At 39.9% G+C, this 16,626-nt stretch overlaps 1 protein-coding gene and 2 long non-coding RNA genes across 3 annotated transcripts; 2 read left to right on the forward strand and 1 right to left on the reverse strand.

Annotated features, from left to right (window-relative positions):
• The first annotated feature begins 1,223 nt into the window (after window positions 1-1,223).
• On the forward strand, window positions 1,224-11,868 carry rnf2 (ring finger protein 2). The gene is made up of 9 exons (XM_068340401.1): window positions 1,224-1,282; window positions 3,281-3,377; window positions 4,501-4,661; window positions 5,502-5,584; window positions 5,667-5,799; window positions 5,895-5,994; window positions 6,588-6,760; window positions 7,146-7,335; window positions 8,812-11,868. Exons 2-9 carry the CDS (start codon window positions 3,291-3,293, stop codon window positions 8,911-8,913), a joined length of 1,029 nt encoding a protein of 342 aa, XP_068196502.1. The 5' UTR covers window positions 1,224-1,282; window positions 3,281-3,290; the 3' UTR covers window positions 8,914-11,868.
• A 1,015-nt stretch (window positions 11,869-12,883) lies between these two features.
• LOC137612741 (uncharacterized) lies at window positions 12,884-14,864 on the forward strand. Its single transcript, XR_011038869.1, has 3 exons — window positions 12,884-13,155; window positions 14,091-14,196; window positions 14,730-14,864. It is a non-coding gene; the product is annotated as an uncharacterized lncRNA (long non-coding RNA).
• On the reverse strand, window positions 14,533-16,211 carry LOC137612740 (uncharacterized). The gene is made up of 3 exons (XR_011038868.1): window positions 16,064-16,211; window positions 15,401-15,552; window positions 14,533-15,052 (listed from the first exon to the last, which is right to left on the reverse strand). It is a non-coding gene; the product is annotated as an uncharacterized lncRNA (long non-coding RNA).
• Between the last annotated feature and the right edge of the window lie 415 nt (window positions 16,212-16,626).

Genomic DNA, 16,626 nt, shown 5'->3' on the forward strand with positions numbered 1-16,626 from the left:
TATCCGCAGGTAATGTTGTAAACAATTAAATGAAGGACAAACTTAGCAAAAATAAAAGAGAATGCAAAGTGAAACTCAGTATTGATGATTATTATCATGTTTTTCTTTAACTTTTGGGAAACTCAGGGCACATATACATCTGAAGCAAGCAGGAAAAGGATGCCACAGTGGGTGCGACAGTGGAGATGCAGTGGTGCATGATTGATCCAACAGTAGAAGTTCGGAAGACTCACTGGCTGAACTATCAGAATGTATACCATCATCTGTTCAAAGTAGTGCAACAATTTTTAAGAATATCAGCATTATCTGTTCCTTGTGAGTCAGTATTTTCCAAATGTGGAGAAGTTGTGAGCAAAAAAAGGAACTGACTCAATCCAAAAACTGTTGCTGAAAAATAATACACCTCAAAAAAATTATTTGAGTGTTCCCCATCCCACAAAATCACCCCTTGCCGTAATTCCACAAGCACAACCAACCATACCATATTGTTCCTGCACTCTTTCCTTAATAATACAATACACACATTTATCTTTACATTTATGATGTTATTGTAATTGTCAGCGTTAGCGTGTTTGTCCGTCCGTTCGTCCTTCATTAGTTTGTCCACCGAATATCTTTGCAACCATTGCAGATAGGAAGATGAAACAAAAAGCACATTACTCGGACTGCAAATGGGATGAAAATGACATGACGTTGACTTTGAGAAAACCAGGTCAAGGTCAAATTCCAACTTTTGTACACTCAGGTACCAGATAAGACTGACAGGACGAAGGGTAGTGTGAGTAAGACCATAGATCAAAGCTAGTGCTTTGATCTATGAAAGTAGGTCAGAGCACTAGTTTTGATCTTTGACCTATGCAAGCAGGTCAGGGTAAAATTTTGAATTCAGGGGTGTCGCGGCATGTTGCAGTCTGTGACTGCCTTGGTTCTATTTTTTTTTTTTTGTAAATAGGACATGATATTCAGTTAAGGTGTGCACATCAAAGGATTTCCTAAGCATATTCTTTAAATTGAAGCTCTGTATTTTTCCAGGAGAGGTCACTGTAACCGAAGCTTCGAGTAATAAATCCATTTTCGAAACAATTGGTTCCAGTTGTTCAATGTTTCACAAATGCTTCCTTTACTCTTCCAGACATTTTAGACATATCCGCTCCTCTGTCTGCAGATCTTCGCCACTGGTATGGATACTCAATTTCCCAAAATGCATTGCTTCTTATGAAGCAGCCATATTGCCTTCGCCAGAGCGTGCTGGCTAGATCGACTCTTTACGACAACTGAAAATGTAAGTAGATAAACGCTCGTTTAAGAGAATAGATTAATAATAAGATTGCTGTTTTATTCGTGTGCATTATGACTCTTAGAGTGCGATTGTGAAGCTGATAAAATATTAGCAAACCGACCCTGAAAGCGTCCGGTTTGCTTCAGGAGGTTAGCACGTCGTCTCTTTCTCTGTTGTTGTTTTTCCCCTCTTGTCACAGCGACAAATTGCATCCACGACCCCCTTCAAAATTACATGTATTGGCTGTTTTGGTCGTTTTATGTAGCAAAAAAGTCGACAAGGTAAATATTCTTTGTCGTATGATGGTCATATAAATGCAATACATTTGGCATTTTAGGCTTTGAATCCGGTACGAAAAATAGCTAGCATCTTTTTGTAGCTAATTAGCGTTAGCCGAAGCCCACAGTTGAACGTTGCGTGAATTTAACTGATCATCTGGTTTTATCTAAAACCAGATGATCGGAACTTTAAGTATCAATAGAATAAGTTGAGACCGATGTTAATGTTTATTATGTTCACCAGCTTGCGCTATCTGAAATAAAACCAACGCGACATCGAACTGGAGATCCCGAGAAACGTTTTCTCTCAGTTACAACCGAAGCACGCTGAGTGTAGGTTAATGTGACCTGGTGATTGCACTGCTGAGAATGATCCCTATTTATTCTCATTCCCCCCCCCCCGTCATTATAATGAAGCAAACACGAAGGATTAGCCTTCAGCGGTCTTGTGTGTTTGTGTGTGCCCCCGCCCCCCCCCCCCCCCCACGACATATAGCTGAGCGAAGCAAGAGACCTGAGGTATTATTATTATTATTTTATTTCTGATCAGTAAAAACTGGTCATTTCAGGGATTTCAGTTGTAGGTGAGTGATTCTTAGGAAATTCAAAACTTGTTGTCACAAATACTTGATTGGTGAGTCAAAAAGTTCATTTTGGACCCTTTATTTACCATATCAATGTATGGACCATACAGTGGTATGATCCATACACTGATAAGGACCACTGTGTATATTAAATATTAGTCAAACACAACACATGTGAACAAAAAATGCTGTTTTCATTATTAAGGGTGAGAAAAATCCTAATGTGGAAGAATTTTGGCCCACTCATATTTTTAGAATTGTTGTTGGTACACTGATGGTTCCAGGTCCTGCAGCAGCAAAACAGCTCCAGATAATTACACTACCACCATCATATTCTACTGTTGATATGATTGGTTTTCTTTTTTCTGAAATGTGGCGATAACTTTTATACCAGATGAAATGGGACACACACCTTCCAAAAAGTTCCACTTTTGTCCCATCAGATCAGAGTATTTTCCGGTAGGACTTGGAGATCATCAAGATGTTTTCTGGCATAATCAAGATGAGCCTTCATGTTCATTTTGTTCTGCAGTGGTTTTCACTACTAAAGTTCACCACTATTCCATGTTTTTGTCATTTTTGGATTATGCTCTGATTATGGTTCACTGGAGTTCCAGAGATAACCACAAACCAAAATTAAGTTACGTTTTAACAGGAGGACAATACATTTTTTCCAAACAGGACTGTGTAGGTTTGGAATTCTTTTTTTCCCTTAATAATAAAAAGCTTCATTTAAATCTGCATTTTATATTCATTTGTGTTGTCTTAGATTAATATTTAAATTTTTTTGATCTGAAACATATAAGTGTGACAAACATGCATAATAATAAAAATCATGAAGGGGGCAAACACTTTTTCACACCATTGTATTTATGTGTGTATATTTACATATTTACATCCATATTGTAAAAACAAAAATAATTTTTTTGACATGTACTTGTTGAATTCAAAAGTATGTCGGAGTTATTCCAATATATTTATTTTGAATATGCAAACATGCTACAGTAACATAAGAACATTCAGTCCTGGTGCTTGAAGGATTGCATGTATTTTTGGTTTTATGCATCGTTGGACCAAACCTTCTTCCACATATGCATCACCAGGTCATCTCACACTTATTTCTTGTGCTTGTGTTTCAGTGTTGCAGCGATGACTCAGACAGTTCAGACCAATGGAGTTCAGCCCCTCAGTAAGACTTGGGAGCTGAGTCTGTATGAACTACAGAGAACGCCACAGGTGACTGATCAAACCATCAGTTCATTCACCACTTCATTATCAGTTAATTTGTTTCGATCACAGACATGGGTTCAGAAAACCAGCAATAAATAACTTCTGGTTCCTATGTAGACATTAGTGGGATGTATGCAATGTCAGTTAATTCTTATGTGGTTGCTGCTATAATGAATAGGTGGGAGACTAAATGTTAGTCTGCTCCATAATGACAGCCTTCCTCTAAATTGCCAAGCATCTGATTGGTTGACTGATTTTATTTTTTATTAAAAAAAGTATTCATATATTATGCATCATTGTCAACTACCTCAAATTTGGGTCACACACGCACACACACATGCACGCTAAATCAGTGGTTTCTTTGTGAAATAGCGCTGTAAGTTGTTAACATAGGTTTTCTAACTGCTAATTGTTCCACCACAGGCAGGATCATGAGTGTTGTTAGAGTAAAAGATGATAGAATCCATATCCACAAAATTACACCCCTGTGTGTTAATGTCAAAAACCTTGCAGAGACTGTTTTCTGACCATTTGTGTAGTTATTTATTGCAAGAAGATGACTCACCACATCCAGACTATAATATATACAGACATTAATTTTGGAGAGATACCCATTGGCGAACTGTCGTTGGACACTCTCAGTCATCTTGGTCATGGTAGATCTCTGAGATCTCATTGGTCAATTCTTCCCTTGGAATAAAGCAGCCAGAGAAGTTATTTCTGTAGAAGATTGAATGTGATCTTTGAACAAAATGATCGTCAAGTTTGCCCTGCTGATTGTTTTTCATTTCTCTACAGTAAAATTTAAAAAAAATCAGGGTGCACATGTATTAATGTCATGTTTTTTTGCACCCAGTAATGGAGAGACAGTTTGATAAACATTTTAAGTGTCAGTAAAGATGAAAAACATACTCTTCCCTAATCACACATGGTGATGCTTCTGGTGAACAGATGCGATAACCACAGTTATATCTGCTCATGGTTAACAGAAACACATTTCCCTTCCCTTGCTGTTGAAAAGGGAACAATGAGATGTATGAGAATCATGTGATATCATGACATTGAATTGTACAAGTTGTTTTAGGGTGTGTACTAATCTTTATCAAAATTGTTTTTTATAATGCCACAGGAGGCTATAACAGATGGACTGGAGATCGCTGTATCACCCAGGTCCTTGCATAGTGAGCTCATGTGTCCCATTTGTCTGGATATGCTGAAGAACACAATGACGACCAAAGAATGTCTGCACCGCTTCTGTGCCGATTGTATCATCACAGCTTTGAGATCTGGGTGAGTTATCATAACACACAGGGTTCGGATGAGCTCGTTTGTTGGAAACGAGAGCTAATTCTGTAACATGAATGTCAGAAGTATAGAGAATGTGTTGGTGAATGTGTTATAAACATAAGGACGGGCTTCTGTAGAAGTTCTTAGTGTTTTTACATGAAGTCAAGCTCTGGACCAGACCAGTGTTCTGAATTTTAGCACGAGGTGTTAGATTCATCAAACTGTCTTAAATGGATGGATGTGTTACCACACCACTGAGTCGTGTCACCGCTGTGACATGTTTTTACTATCTGAGTACTGCTTTAAATTAGAAAAAAAAAGTATCTTACTCTAAAAGATTTGCATCAGCATAATTATAAAAGACCTCAGCAAAGTGCAGCAAGAGGAATAATGGCAGGAGTTATATTTTAAGGTGTTAATACAAGATTTTTTAATGCAGTGGTCCCCAAACTACAGTCTTGTGGAGCCTGTCAGTGAAAATCAAACTTCTAATCTTGCAATTTAGCACCATGACTGAGGAAGATCTAGAAGTTGCGGCAGCTTACGACGCGACAAAATTCTCATATGTCAGAGCGACCTCAACAAGCACCCTCCATGAGGAGTGAAGCTATCGCTGAGCTGCTGCGACAGAGCTCTTTGCAGCCAGATCTATCCAGGAAATTTAAAAAAAACAACCAGAAATCGGAACCCGACCCAGCCCAGAAATCACATACCCAGTTACATTTTTCATTGTGTTCATTATTTATCCTTCCCAGAGAGAAATCCTACATTTGAAATGTGTGGCATTAATAATGGGGTTGATTATTGCGTTGGTGTTAGCGTCTGTCCTCACTGTCGTTGCAGTAATAAAGAGTGTCCCACCTGTCGTAAGAAGTTGGTGTCTAAGAGGTCATTGCGTCCAGACCCGAACTTTGATGCTCTAATTAGTAAGTAGCTAAACAAGTAGTGGTTAATTTGTGACCAAACGGCGAGCGAACTATGCTATATGAATTTTTTTTCCTATTGCAGGTAAGATTTATCCCAGTCGTGACGAGTACGAAGCCCATCAGGAGAGAGTCTTGGCCCGGATTAGCAAACATAACAACCAGCAAGCCCTGTCCCACAGTATAGAGGAGGGACTGAAGATTCAGGCAATGACCAGGTAGACACCGCAGTCTCAGAACACGCGTCGCGCAGATCGTCTTCCTCCTTAAGACGAACATCCTGCTTAATAAAACGAGTTTGCGTTTATGTCAGACAGCAGCGCGTGAAGAGACACCCGGTAGAGAACGGGAGCGGAGCAGAGGATAATGGAGACTCCTCCCACTGTAGCAACGCGTCCGTCCACAGCAACCAGGTATGATGTCATAGATGAAGTTCACACATAACCGCCATTTGATAACCCACTTACTATATGTGATATTAAAGTATATTTGTACTTAGAAGGAGGCTAATATAAATGCAACAAGAAGCTGTATCTAGAAAACAATGACACCACAACCCTCCTTCAAAGACATTGTGTTTGACTGTTGAATAATGTTAAACATTGAAATCAAATAGAATAATTAACATTGAAAACAGGTTGAGAATCCACTAAATTACTAAGCAGCCGCATGAAGAACAATTCAACAGATAAAAAACCCCACTAAATATTATTAACCCTTCATTGTTTTGCGCTTCTGTTTTCTATTTTCATTGTTGTTGCTGCAACAAATAATAAACTGTTAAAAGTTCCAGATAAGCTGTTGTCTGGATAATCATCCAGAAGCACATTAAATTAATCATATTTATGAATAATATTTGACTAAACCTGCCTTAACCAATCTTTCATTGGGATCTGATAAAAAGAAGGTGTTTAGAAAGTTTAGTTCAATTTAGTTCAACTCTTTTACTTACGTTTCTGTGTTCATCGTGGTAATAATACCAAATGTTTCCACGTTATTCCCCCAGGAAGCGGGTCCGAGCATCAAGCGCACCAAGACCAGCGACGACAGCGGGTTAGACATGGACAACGCCACTGAGAATGGCGGTGGGGACTCGGTGATTGATGGCGGCGCCAGCGAAATAGAACTGGTGTTCAGGCCACATCCCACTCTGATGGAAAAGGATGATGGACAGAATAGGTAGCGCATACTTTTTTACACACGACTGCTTCTAGTAAATCTGTCTGATCATCATAAACTGGAGTTTTAATGTTTCTATGTTTCCAATATCTGTGGAAAAAAAAGATTCTTTTAAAACAAATTGCTGAGTAAACTTTTAGATTTGATAAAACATAAGAAGATTGAAAACATTGTACCCAAAATGAAATATAGTGCTTTTAGGTAGAAAACATACAGCGCGTAGATCAGGTAAACACTTCTTTTACTGGAGTTAAAATACATTTCCACAATGAATGCTGAACAGATACGTAACATAGAGGCTAATGTGTGATCATCTTTTCTGAACATGTGCTCAACAATTCCAAACTGCCCGTTGATGTGTGTGTGTGTGTATGTGTGTGCGCAGTATTGAGTTTGTTCCACGCTACATCAAGACCTCCGGTAACGCCACTGTGGACCACCTGTCCAAATATCTGGCGGTCAGACTGGCTCTGGAGGAGCTGAGGAGAAACTCGGAGGCCAGTCCGGTTAACGTGGAGGCAGCTTCAGAGAAACAGTACACCATTTACATCCCTACTGCTGGAAACCAGTTTACTGTGAGTACACTAACACACACACACACACACACACACACACACACACACACACACACACACACACACACACACACAAAGCCAAGTACCTTATGTGACTTTTACTGCTGCACATAAATATTCCAGTCATGCATATTCAGACGATCTGTCATTTCTGAGTAACGGCGCCAGTGGTGATAATGAAGTAAAGCTGCTGCTTCTGGGACTCTTGTATAGAACAGACAAAAGCCAGTCAGTCTGCAGTTTCCAACTTTCACAACAGAACACACACACTCATTGTTTGAGCTGCTAGAGAAGAAATTGTCCTAGAAATCCAGCTCCGCCTCTGTCTGGCTGTGTCTTTGCGTGACGATGAGGCTGTGATGTCATTGTGGATTAGCAGTACCTTTAGGGCGGAGCAATGGACGTACTTCAGGAAACTTTACTAAAGATGATAAAGACAATGCCTATTATCAATAAGGCAACAAACCGTATCTATCAGCACGAGCTGATATGTGTTTATATGAAAGGACTTTGGATTGAAGCACATCTCAAAGAACAGGTCACTGCAGAAGCGCCTTCGGTCGCCACTGGCATCGTTATTTTTTAATGCTGACCTGTTTTGGCAGATGAATCATGTTTTTATCATTAACTCTTTTTTTAAATTTTTATTTGTTTTGTTTTGTTTTTCTTTATGATGAACTAATGAACCCTCTGTATTCTGTCTCCACCTGACAACTTTCTTATGTATTTTTTTAATAGAAATCTCAATCAAAACTGATCCTTTTTCTTTTTTTTTGTAACTCGCCCCTAAAGTAAGGAAGCAGTGGTCTTGTTGTTTTAATACATTATATTGCTGTGAATATTTAAGTTTTGTTAGAAAAGACCTAAAGGAAATGATAAATGGACTGAGGCACCAAACATCTGCTGATCAGTCGTGTCTAGCATAAGCTGGAGGAGCTAGAAAACACCCTGATGATGGGTAACAGTTTGAGTCCATCACAGCCTCCACAGTGTGTGTGTGCGTGTGTGTGTGTGTGTGCGTGTGTGTGTGTGTGTGTGTGTGTGTGAAAGTCAAGTCAAACTTTATACTTTATTTATTGTCATACACACACATAGATGGTACAACGAAATTTCGAGGCCAGATGGATTGTTTGTGTGTGTGCGTGCGTTTACAGTGAGATGGTGATCCAGGTCGTCTCCCCTCTTTATTCTTGTCCCTTTTTCAAGAGAAATTGTTCTATGAAAAATCTGATTTTTAGAGTCGACAATCCTCCATACATCACCTTCTGGGGTTGGAAACTAGCACAGCGTTTACTGAAACACACCAACTTTTAAGAAAGTTGAAAAAGATTTTAAAATACTCCTAGGAAGTTAGTGAATTATTGAATCTAAAAGTCATTGGTGGCTGTTAATTCCGCTGTGTTTTAGCCTGAATTTGCTCGATCGTGTTAAAAAAATGTATAGAAGAGCTCACAATTTCTTTAAATGTGTTCACAGGTTCTGAACGGTTCCTTCTCCTTGGAGCTGGTCAGCGAAAAGTACTGGAAGGTCAACAAACCCATGGAGCTCTACTTTGCTCCTACTAAAGAACACAAGTAGTCACACACACACACATACACAAAAAACAACAACACAATTACACTCACCAGTATGAAGCAAACACATGGACTTGGCTACACCCATGCACACAGAAACAAGAGGAGGGGGATGTGTGTGTCGGAAGGAGATGAGAGGGTTCAGCAAAACCCTGAAAGGACTCTTGTAAAAAGACGAAACTTGTTTTATATTCTCTCTATCTTTTTTTGTGTCTCTTCCAAATCTTCATCTCTGTAGAAGGTAGCAGATCAGTGCAGCAACCAGCAGGGCGGTCGAAGCAAAACACCCCACCCCCACCCCCCTGCACAATGTGAACTCACAATGTGCTGTTTTCCAGAGTAAACAGTTTTTCTTACACTCGATTTTGTTTTAGCAAAGGCTGCTATTTAGTTTGTACATCGGCGAATGTTGAGAGGAGACATCGTGAAATCCTCAGCCGTCTGTTTATGGGATGCTTCAGTCTAAATATGTGTATCACGAAATGTTTGTGACAAGCAACTGAATGAGGGGAAAATTCACATGTCACACTTTGACAAAGAAGGTTTCTAAAATAAAATCTTACTTAGGTACCTGTCAGAAACAAATTACAAAATAATTATTCATGCATTTTACCAAGGCATTAACCTGAGGAAATGGACTTTTGACCAGCCTTTATGTAAAAGTTTGAAGCAGGGGAATTCCCTTTTTTTTTCCCATAATAATGTGGTGAATGTTCTCTGAAATCTTAGTTTTTCAAATAAAACTACAGGTCGACAAACTTTTGAACTGACGCAATCTGTCAGGCTGAATCATTCTAAGCAGGAACCATGTGGGGCACCCAGTGAATGGACCTCTGGGCCCTCTAAGCTCCAGACTGCCTATGTGAACATCAGTCCTGGTTTGTGGTTCTATGTACAGCAGAGGACTGGTGGTGGAACCCTGAGCTGCGTCTGTCTTGATCTGTTGCCTGTAGGAACAAACTGTTAATATCTGTGGCTGCTCTCTATAGCTTGTCATTTTATAAATGTCTTTTGTAACATGGAGAAGGTGTGTATGTGTATGTATGCGCGTGAGTGTGTGTTTTAAGGCTCCGTTTTTTGCTGCTTGGTGATGTCCAGATCATTAAAGTGTTCAACATCTCCACAAACAAACTCTGATTGTCTGATTTGTAACGGATGGGACACTCGTAGCTCGTTCACACCATCGCAGAACACACTGGGGTCCAGTGAGCTTGGTGGGGTGAAACACTGAATTTTGAAAGTGGAGCTGACTGAGGAGTGTAAATTTTCCACGACGGAACAAATGTGACGATGTAAAGGGGCGACAGCAAGAGCCGAGTGAATGTGAAGTGCAACATGTATGTGCCATAAATCTTTTGTTATTCGACCGACTTATTGTACTGTATTTTATATCTGTTTTGGAGAATGGACTCGCCCACGTGAACTCTGATTGGACAAACAATCATAACATCAATACCTGTTTCACCCCACTGGGGCAGAACTGCAAAGTAACAAATGTATTTGTATAATATTTAACCCCATAACTAGATCTTGATGGATTCAAGGTCACAAAGGTGGATCTGTTTTAATCTGGATGGATCACCATGGTAACAAATCTCTTTAATATTAAAATGATTAAAACAGCCTTGTCCGTTCACCTTGTTCTGATAATATTTTTACATAAAGGATACAAGTTCTCAGCTGAGGAAAATATGTGGTATATACATTAAAGAAACTTGAATTTTCTTTCTCTAGTTTTCCCCAGTTTGAGAGATTTATTGATACGATCCACATGATGAAAAACTGATGACATGTTGATTTGATTTATATGATGTTGATTTTAGACATGGAAGTCAGAGAATGAGGAAGGAAGCCGACTTGCATTACAACTGTTGAGTTACTTGAGTTGTGCAAGAATGGACATTTTTTTAATGTATAAACCTTCAAAACATGTCATAGAATTAATTAACCAGTATTTGATTGGTCCAGTTTGTGCGGAGACGAGCCCCTTTTTAATGGGAAAGCAGGTTTTTTTATTTTCACAGTTTGCGGGTATTGTCATGGCTGATACTCCGAGGTGACGGACGCACCAATGGTGAAACACTACAGATGTATAAGGGTAATTTTTTTAAAAAAACAACCCACAAGATTAGAGAAAACTTTAAATTTAGGATTTTGCATCAGATGACTTGATTCTTGTTCTAAATGCTGAATTGTAAATTTATATCATCCCTACTTGTCAAAGTGAGAGGTTTTTTGTGTTTGATTTGCTCACCTGTGGTCTTAACTTTCAGGAGAGTCAGAATGAGGAGAGAAGTCTTGGAACGTGATTACAGGACAGGACGTTTACCTGGAGCACATTTTAACTCAGAAATCTGACTTTAGACTAATGAATTAGAAATTCGAGCTGGTTGCGATGCAAACACAAATGTCACATTTGGCCCTCCTCTCCTTCCATAGTAAGTGTTCAGTTGGAATCCTTCAGTTTGATCTCCCAAGGCTCAATTTACAGTAGTCTGATGTTATTGAGACAAATGGAAGTATGATCAAAAAATGGAAACGGTTTCTTCTCTTGGTAGCAGTTATAATGTTTACAGTGGTGAATAAAAATGTAAAACAGGTTCACACGTATAACATTTAGCGTGGTGATCTGATAATTAGAGCACAGTTTTGTCACATTCCTGATTAAAAATTTTCCCTGTAACAAAAGAATACAGCACATTTTACGGATTTCACGGAGATGAAGCCCCTGAAATTCTTGAGGTATTTTGACGATTAAACTGTTGGTTCTAAAACAATTGTTCACAAATTAATTCACCTGTTCTGCTTGTTGGTGACCAAACTGACTTGTTTAGCCACACTGGTCCACACCAACTGGTCAAGTCCCAAATAAACTTCACTCCAGTCTGTTTGGATCCATGTATGTGCGTGTGCGTAAACTGTGTTCTGCATCTTTATAAATAAACTTGAAATGTGTTCACATGTTTCTCACCGTGTTTTCATTTAGTTATGTTTTCCAGCACCTTTGTGGGCCGAGGGATTTTTTCCTCCACTTTTTAGTCTAAAATAACTTAAATCTGTATTATATTCCTTTTCTCCTCACTGAAATTTATAACAAATTATGTGCAACTCAGACCAACAAACTGGCTCCTTCAAGTCTTTAAGGATCTTGCTTTGTGCACATGAAGGAGTCATCTCCAAACTTCACACAAAATTGGGTTCATGAAATTGTCCAAAATTTCTTGGCATGCTGATGTTTAAGTGATGCGTTGTTCTTGAGCTAATCAGAAGATGACATGAAGGTTAGAGGTCTGCCGTTATTGACTGAAGAGAGTTGCTTGCCTCTCTAATACTCGCCTCAGAATCCACTGACTCATCTTGTGGCTGAGTTTCCTACTTGGTTTTAGTCCTACTCACAGTTGTTTGTGGTGTTTTCCTTCCTCAGTTCCTGCTAATGTCCCATTCTTTGACAAATGTTTGTAAAAGTAGAGGATAGGTCAGTGTTAAACTGTCGAGTTTTGACCACTAGAGGCACTGTACAACGGTTTTCACGATTTTACACTTTTTCAGTGACCAGCAGATGGCGGTAAATTTCCACCATAACCTGCAGTTTAAAAAAGTTAAAGGGGCCCTATTATGAAAACCACACTTTTTCAGGTCTTTACATATACGTAGTGGTCCTCCCTAACCCGACCAACTCCTAGAAGCTGGTAAATAAACACTTCCTGCATGAATAGATATTTGGACTTTTAGGAAGTCATGGCTCTGAACCACTCGATTCCACCATAAAGCGCTAGAATAGGCATTCTTGACGTCAGACTTTGCACTCTGTGCTATTGGACAGAGTTTTGGACGATATGGATTGGTGGACATGCTCAGGGGCGTTGACGATATGGATTGATTGACACGCCCAAGGGCGTGGCCATCCCCGAGACGGAGCTCTTTGTGTCTGACGTGAGGCGGCAGGCTGTTGACATGGCGTCTATGAGAAGGAGACAAGGTAGTTGTTCAGTTGTTGATTGTACAAATCAACACCAGTGTTTATTTTTCATCCCATCCAATAAAGAACAGAAGAGAGCGTGGTTGCATTTAATTTTAATGGCTCTGTGCAGCTACATCTCCTGCTCGTCTGTTTGTGTGTGAACCACTTCACTCCAGCCTGTTTTAGCAATGAGGGTCAGTCCAGACGGGGCTTTGCCTGAGACTGATCCTCATTCAAGGATCACTCCCAACCATACGGGACCAAGGACCTGCACCCCGGTTACAGGTAAGTCTCACCACATTTATCTTTTTTGCAATTGTCTGTTAGCATAAGTGATCGAGTGCTATTTGGCTAATTAGGTGGTGCTGCTTTGTTTTGTGTTTGCGTGTGCGCTCCAACGTGTGTGTGCTAAACCTACAGTACCTACTGTAGGTACAACGTGTGTGTGCTAAACCTACAGTACCTACTGTAGGTACAACCTGTGTGTGCTAAACCTACAGTATCTACTGTAGGCACAACGTGTGTGTGCTAAACCTACAGTATCTACTGTAGGTACAACGTGTGTGTGCTAAACCTACAGTATCTACTGTAGGTACAACGTGTGTGTGCTAAACCTACAGTATCTACTGTAGGTACAACGTGTGTGTGCTAAACCTACAGTACCTACTGTAGGTACAACGTGTGTGTGCTAAACCTACAGTATCTACTGTAGGTACAACGTGTGTGTGCTAAACCTACAGTACCTACTGTAGGTACAACGTGTGTGTGGTAAACCTACAGTACCTACTGTAGGTACAACGCACCAGAGTTGGGCTCACATTGTATCTTTTTTTTTTTCTTTTTTGTCGGTTAGCATGAATGAAGTCATGCTATGCTAGGCTATGTAGGGAGGTCTCCTTCGTTTCACGTTTTCGAATTGCGTGTGTGTACGTGCACTCCCACGCGTGTGTGCGTGCTGGAACTACAGTATAAAACTAAAACACACGTAAGTTGGTCTCATATTTTCTTTTATATTATCTGTCAGCATAAATGAAGTCAACTTATGCTAGGCTAAGTAGGGAGTAGTGCTTTGTTTCGTATTGTGTGTGCGCGCGCACGTGTTAGAGTCGATTGTTTGTTGGTTGTCATAGCGACAACACACACAGGTCTGTCCTCCTTATCCAATATCAGAACATTGGTGTCCTAAAATTAGTGTCCCTCTTCCTTGTGCATCCTTTCAGCCTACAGCTTCAAGGGACGTGGGGGGCCAAACTGACCCAGTGGACACTCATACTGTTGGTACGCAGCTGTCCTGCAGGACTCTTCATTCCCACTATTGAAGTAAAGGTATGTACAAGTCATATTCCATACAATGTGCTAATAAAATTGGTTAAGTACACTAATTTTCTAAATATAGTTGTCTATAGGTGTTAGTGAATGCACATGTGTTGATAGTAGTTCAGTAAAAGAGTGTTGTGTATTAGAATTTTCCAGCAAGACAGTAAGTGAAGACTTAAGTATAAAAAAAATTTTGAGACATTTTCATGTATGTCATATATTGTTTTGGCTCCTTATTTTGTTACGTTTGGTGTACCCCTCCACAAGATCCACTTTCCAAAGGCTTTTGAAGGGACAATGCAGTCAAACCTCACAAGACAGAGCCAACATTCTGTTAGTGTTGCAATATTTTAATATTTCAAACATGTTTTGAAATTCTGTTGGTAATTGTTCGCACCAAAACACAGTAAAAAGTAACCATACAAATAAATAAATTAGTAGCAAGTACCAGGATGTATTTTGAACGCAATTTTTCTAAACAGAGAAATGAATCAAACAATATCAATAACAGTAAATATCTATCTTTGTGTTTTATTGAACAGGTTTTGTAGCTGACACGTTGGACCTCATATGTGACAAAGTCTTGGTGGACCCCATGCCATACACAAATGAGATGTTGTCCATTCCTCTCCCCGAGAATCTGTCTGCCTAGTATGAGCGTCCTGACAAGGAGGAGGTCATTGCCAGCTACATGACCAGGTTCAACCAAGACTCGGGTCTAAATCCAGCGTAGTGGCCTTTGTCTTCAGGAAACTCCTGGCGTATGTGAAGGACCACACATGCTGGGGTGACAACCCGGATTCTGCGTCCTAAGTAGCCCCAGCACCAGCCAACAAAGGTGCGATAGGCCAGATGTCTGCACCATCTACAGAAAAAGGACACAAAATTATTTATTTCACAACGTTTTCAATCCCGAGTATTACAACTGTTGTTGATTTCCTGACAGGATGGCTCTGTGTTCTCATTATTATTATTGGATGTATTGTTTTATGTAAATAAATGCTTGTATATGTCAACAGAAATGGATTGTGAATACTAAAAAATGTTCAGCATGACTATTAATAAGATAAAAATCAAGGTGTCGCAAATACAATATATTAGACTTTGTTGTACCTATATATGTCATGTTACTGCATTAATGAAGGAATGCCTAATGAAGAAAAATAAGACATAACTAGTTTTTATTCCGACATTTTTTCAAAGAACAACTCACCGATGTATTGGTCTCAGATGTGAAGGGCCATAATCGGCCCTCAGTACGTGACCGGCCCTTTGTAGGGTGTACACGTTTAGGCACACAGGCTGGAACCCAGGATGTTGAGTCATGCACAGAACCTCAACAACCTCCTGCAGACGGCTCCTAACCTACAGTGGAAAACATGGTAAAGGTCATTTAAATTTACAGTTGTAAAAGTAGCCGGATACCGTAGAGACATTGTGGTTTAGCTGTGAGCTTGCTACTTGTGTGTCTCCAAACAGCAGATGTTTTCTGCTTCTGTTGGCATACATTCAGTGTCCACAGGGACACCTGTACAACAGGTGAAGACACCTCAAAATAGAGCAGATGTCTTGTCACAGAGGACTGCCTCAAAAAAAGTAACTTAGCCGTGAGCAGAAGCTAGCATTAGCCACATGGTAATAACTATCAGAACCACCACCAGACTTTAATGTCACTTATAGAAATAACGCAACTTTTTAGCAGTCAACACATCTGTACACATACTAAATAAATAATAAGACATGTGACATTATTACTGTGATGAGAGGCGGGAGTAGAAGCTAAAGTAGCTACCGGACGATGCTAACGTCCTGTGATGACGTAGGTTACACAACAACACAACACAGAACCAACTAAGTAACGTTCACACGTACTAACCAATCAGAAACGTCCTGCTGCAGCCGCACAGTCGGTGTTTCTTTAGGAGCCCCCGCTTCTGGGTCCGTCATAAATGTACGCCGACACGATGGGTCATCCAAACGCCATAATGATAACAAACGTACTGCCGGTCAGTGTCCCGTTAGCCTAACGCTCTACGTCAGAGGGGCGTGGCCCAGGTGAGGGGGCGTGGACCAGCGGAGCTCATTAACATACTGCAGCCGGAGGCCTGAAACGAAGCGTTTTGTGAGTAGCTCAGATGAGCGATTTTGAAAAGCTGATATTTAGGACCACAGATCACTTTAGGTCAAAATATTTGGAATACAGTCTAGTTGGACATCTGGCAGCTGAATGACATTAAGTTAAAATGCATAATATGGGACCTTTAAGGCAGTGAAGGAGAGCAAAGTTATAAAAGTTTTTTAAATTTATTTTTTATCTTCATCATTGATGACTTTTGGTTACATGGTATATAAATGCCACAATAGCCACTCAAGAAGTTAGAGCCTAATGCCATATTGTTATAGTTTTGAGAAGTTCTATGGAAACAAGTCCTGAAATAA

This window comes from Antennarius striatus, chromosome 18 (assembly GCF_040054535.1).
Source record: "Antennarius striatus isolate MH-2024 chromosome 18, ASM4005453v1, whole genome shotgun sequence".
NCBI lineage: Eukaryota > Metazoa > Chordata > Actinopteri > Lophiiformes > Antennariidae > Antennarius > Antennarius striatus.

Coding starts and splice junctions, on each gene's coding strand:
- rnf2 (XM_068340401.1), top strand. CDS start 3,291: ATGACTCAGACAGTTCAGACCAATGGAGTTCAGCCCCTCAGTAAGACT. Junction 5,800..5,894: donor AAGATTCAGGCAATGACCAG/GTAGACACCGCA, acceptor CGTTTATGTCAG/ACAGCAGCGCGTGAAGAGAC. Junction 5,995..6,587: donor CGTCCGTCCACAGCAACCAG/GTATGATGTCAT, acceptor TTATTCCCCCAG/GAAGCGGGTCCGAGCATCAA.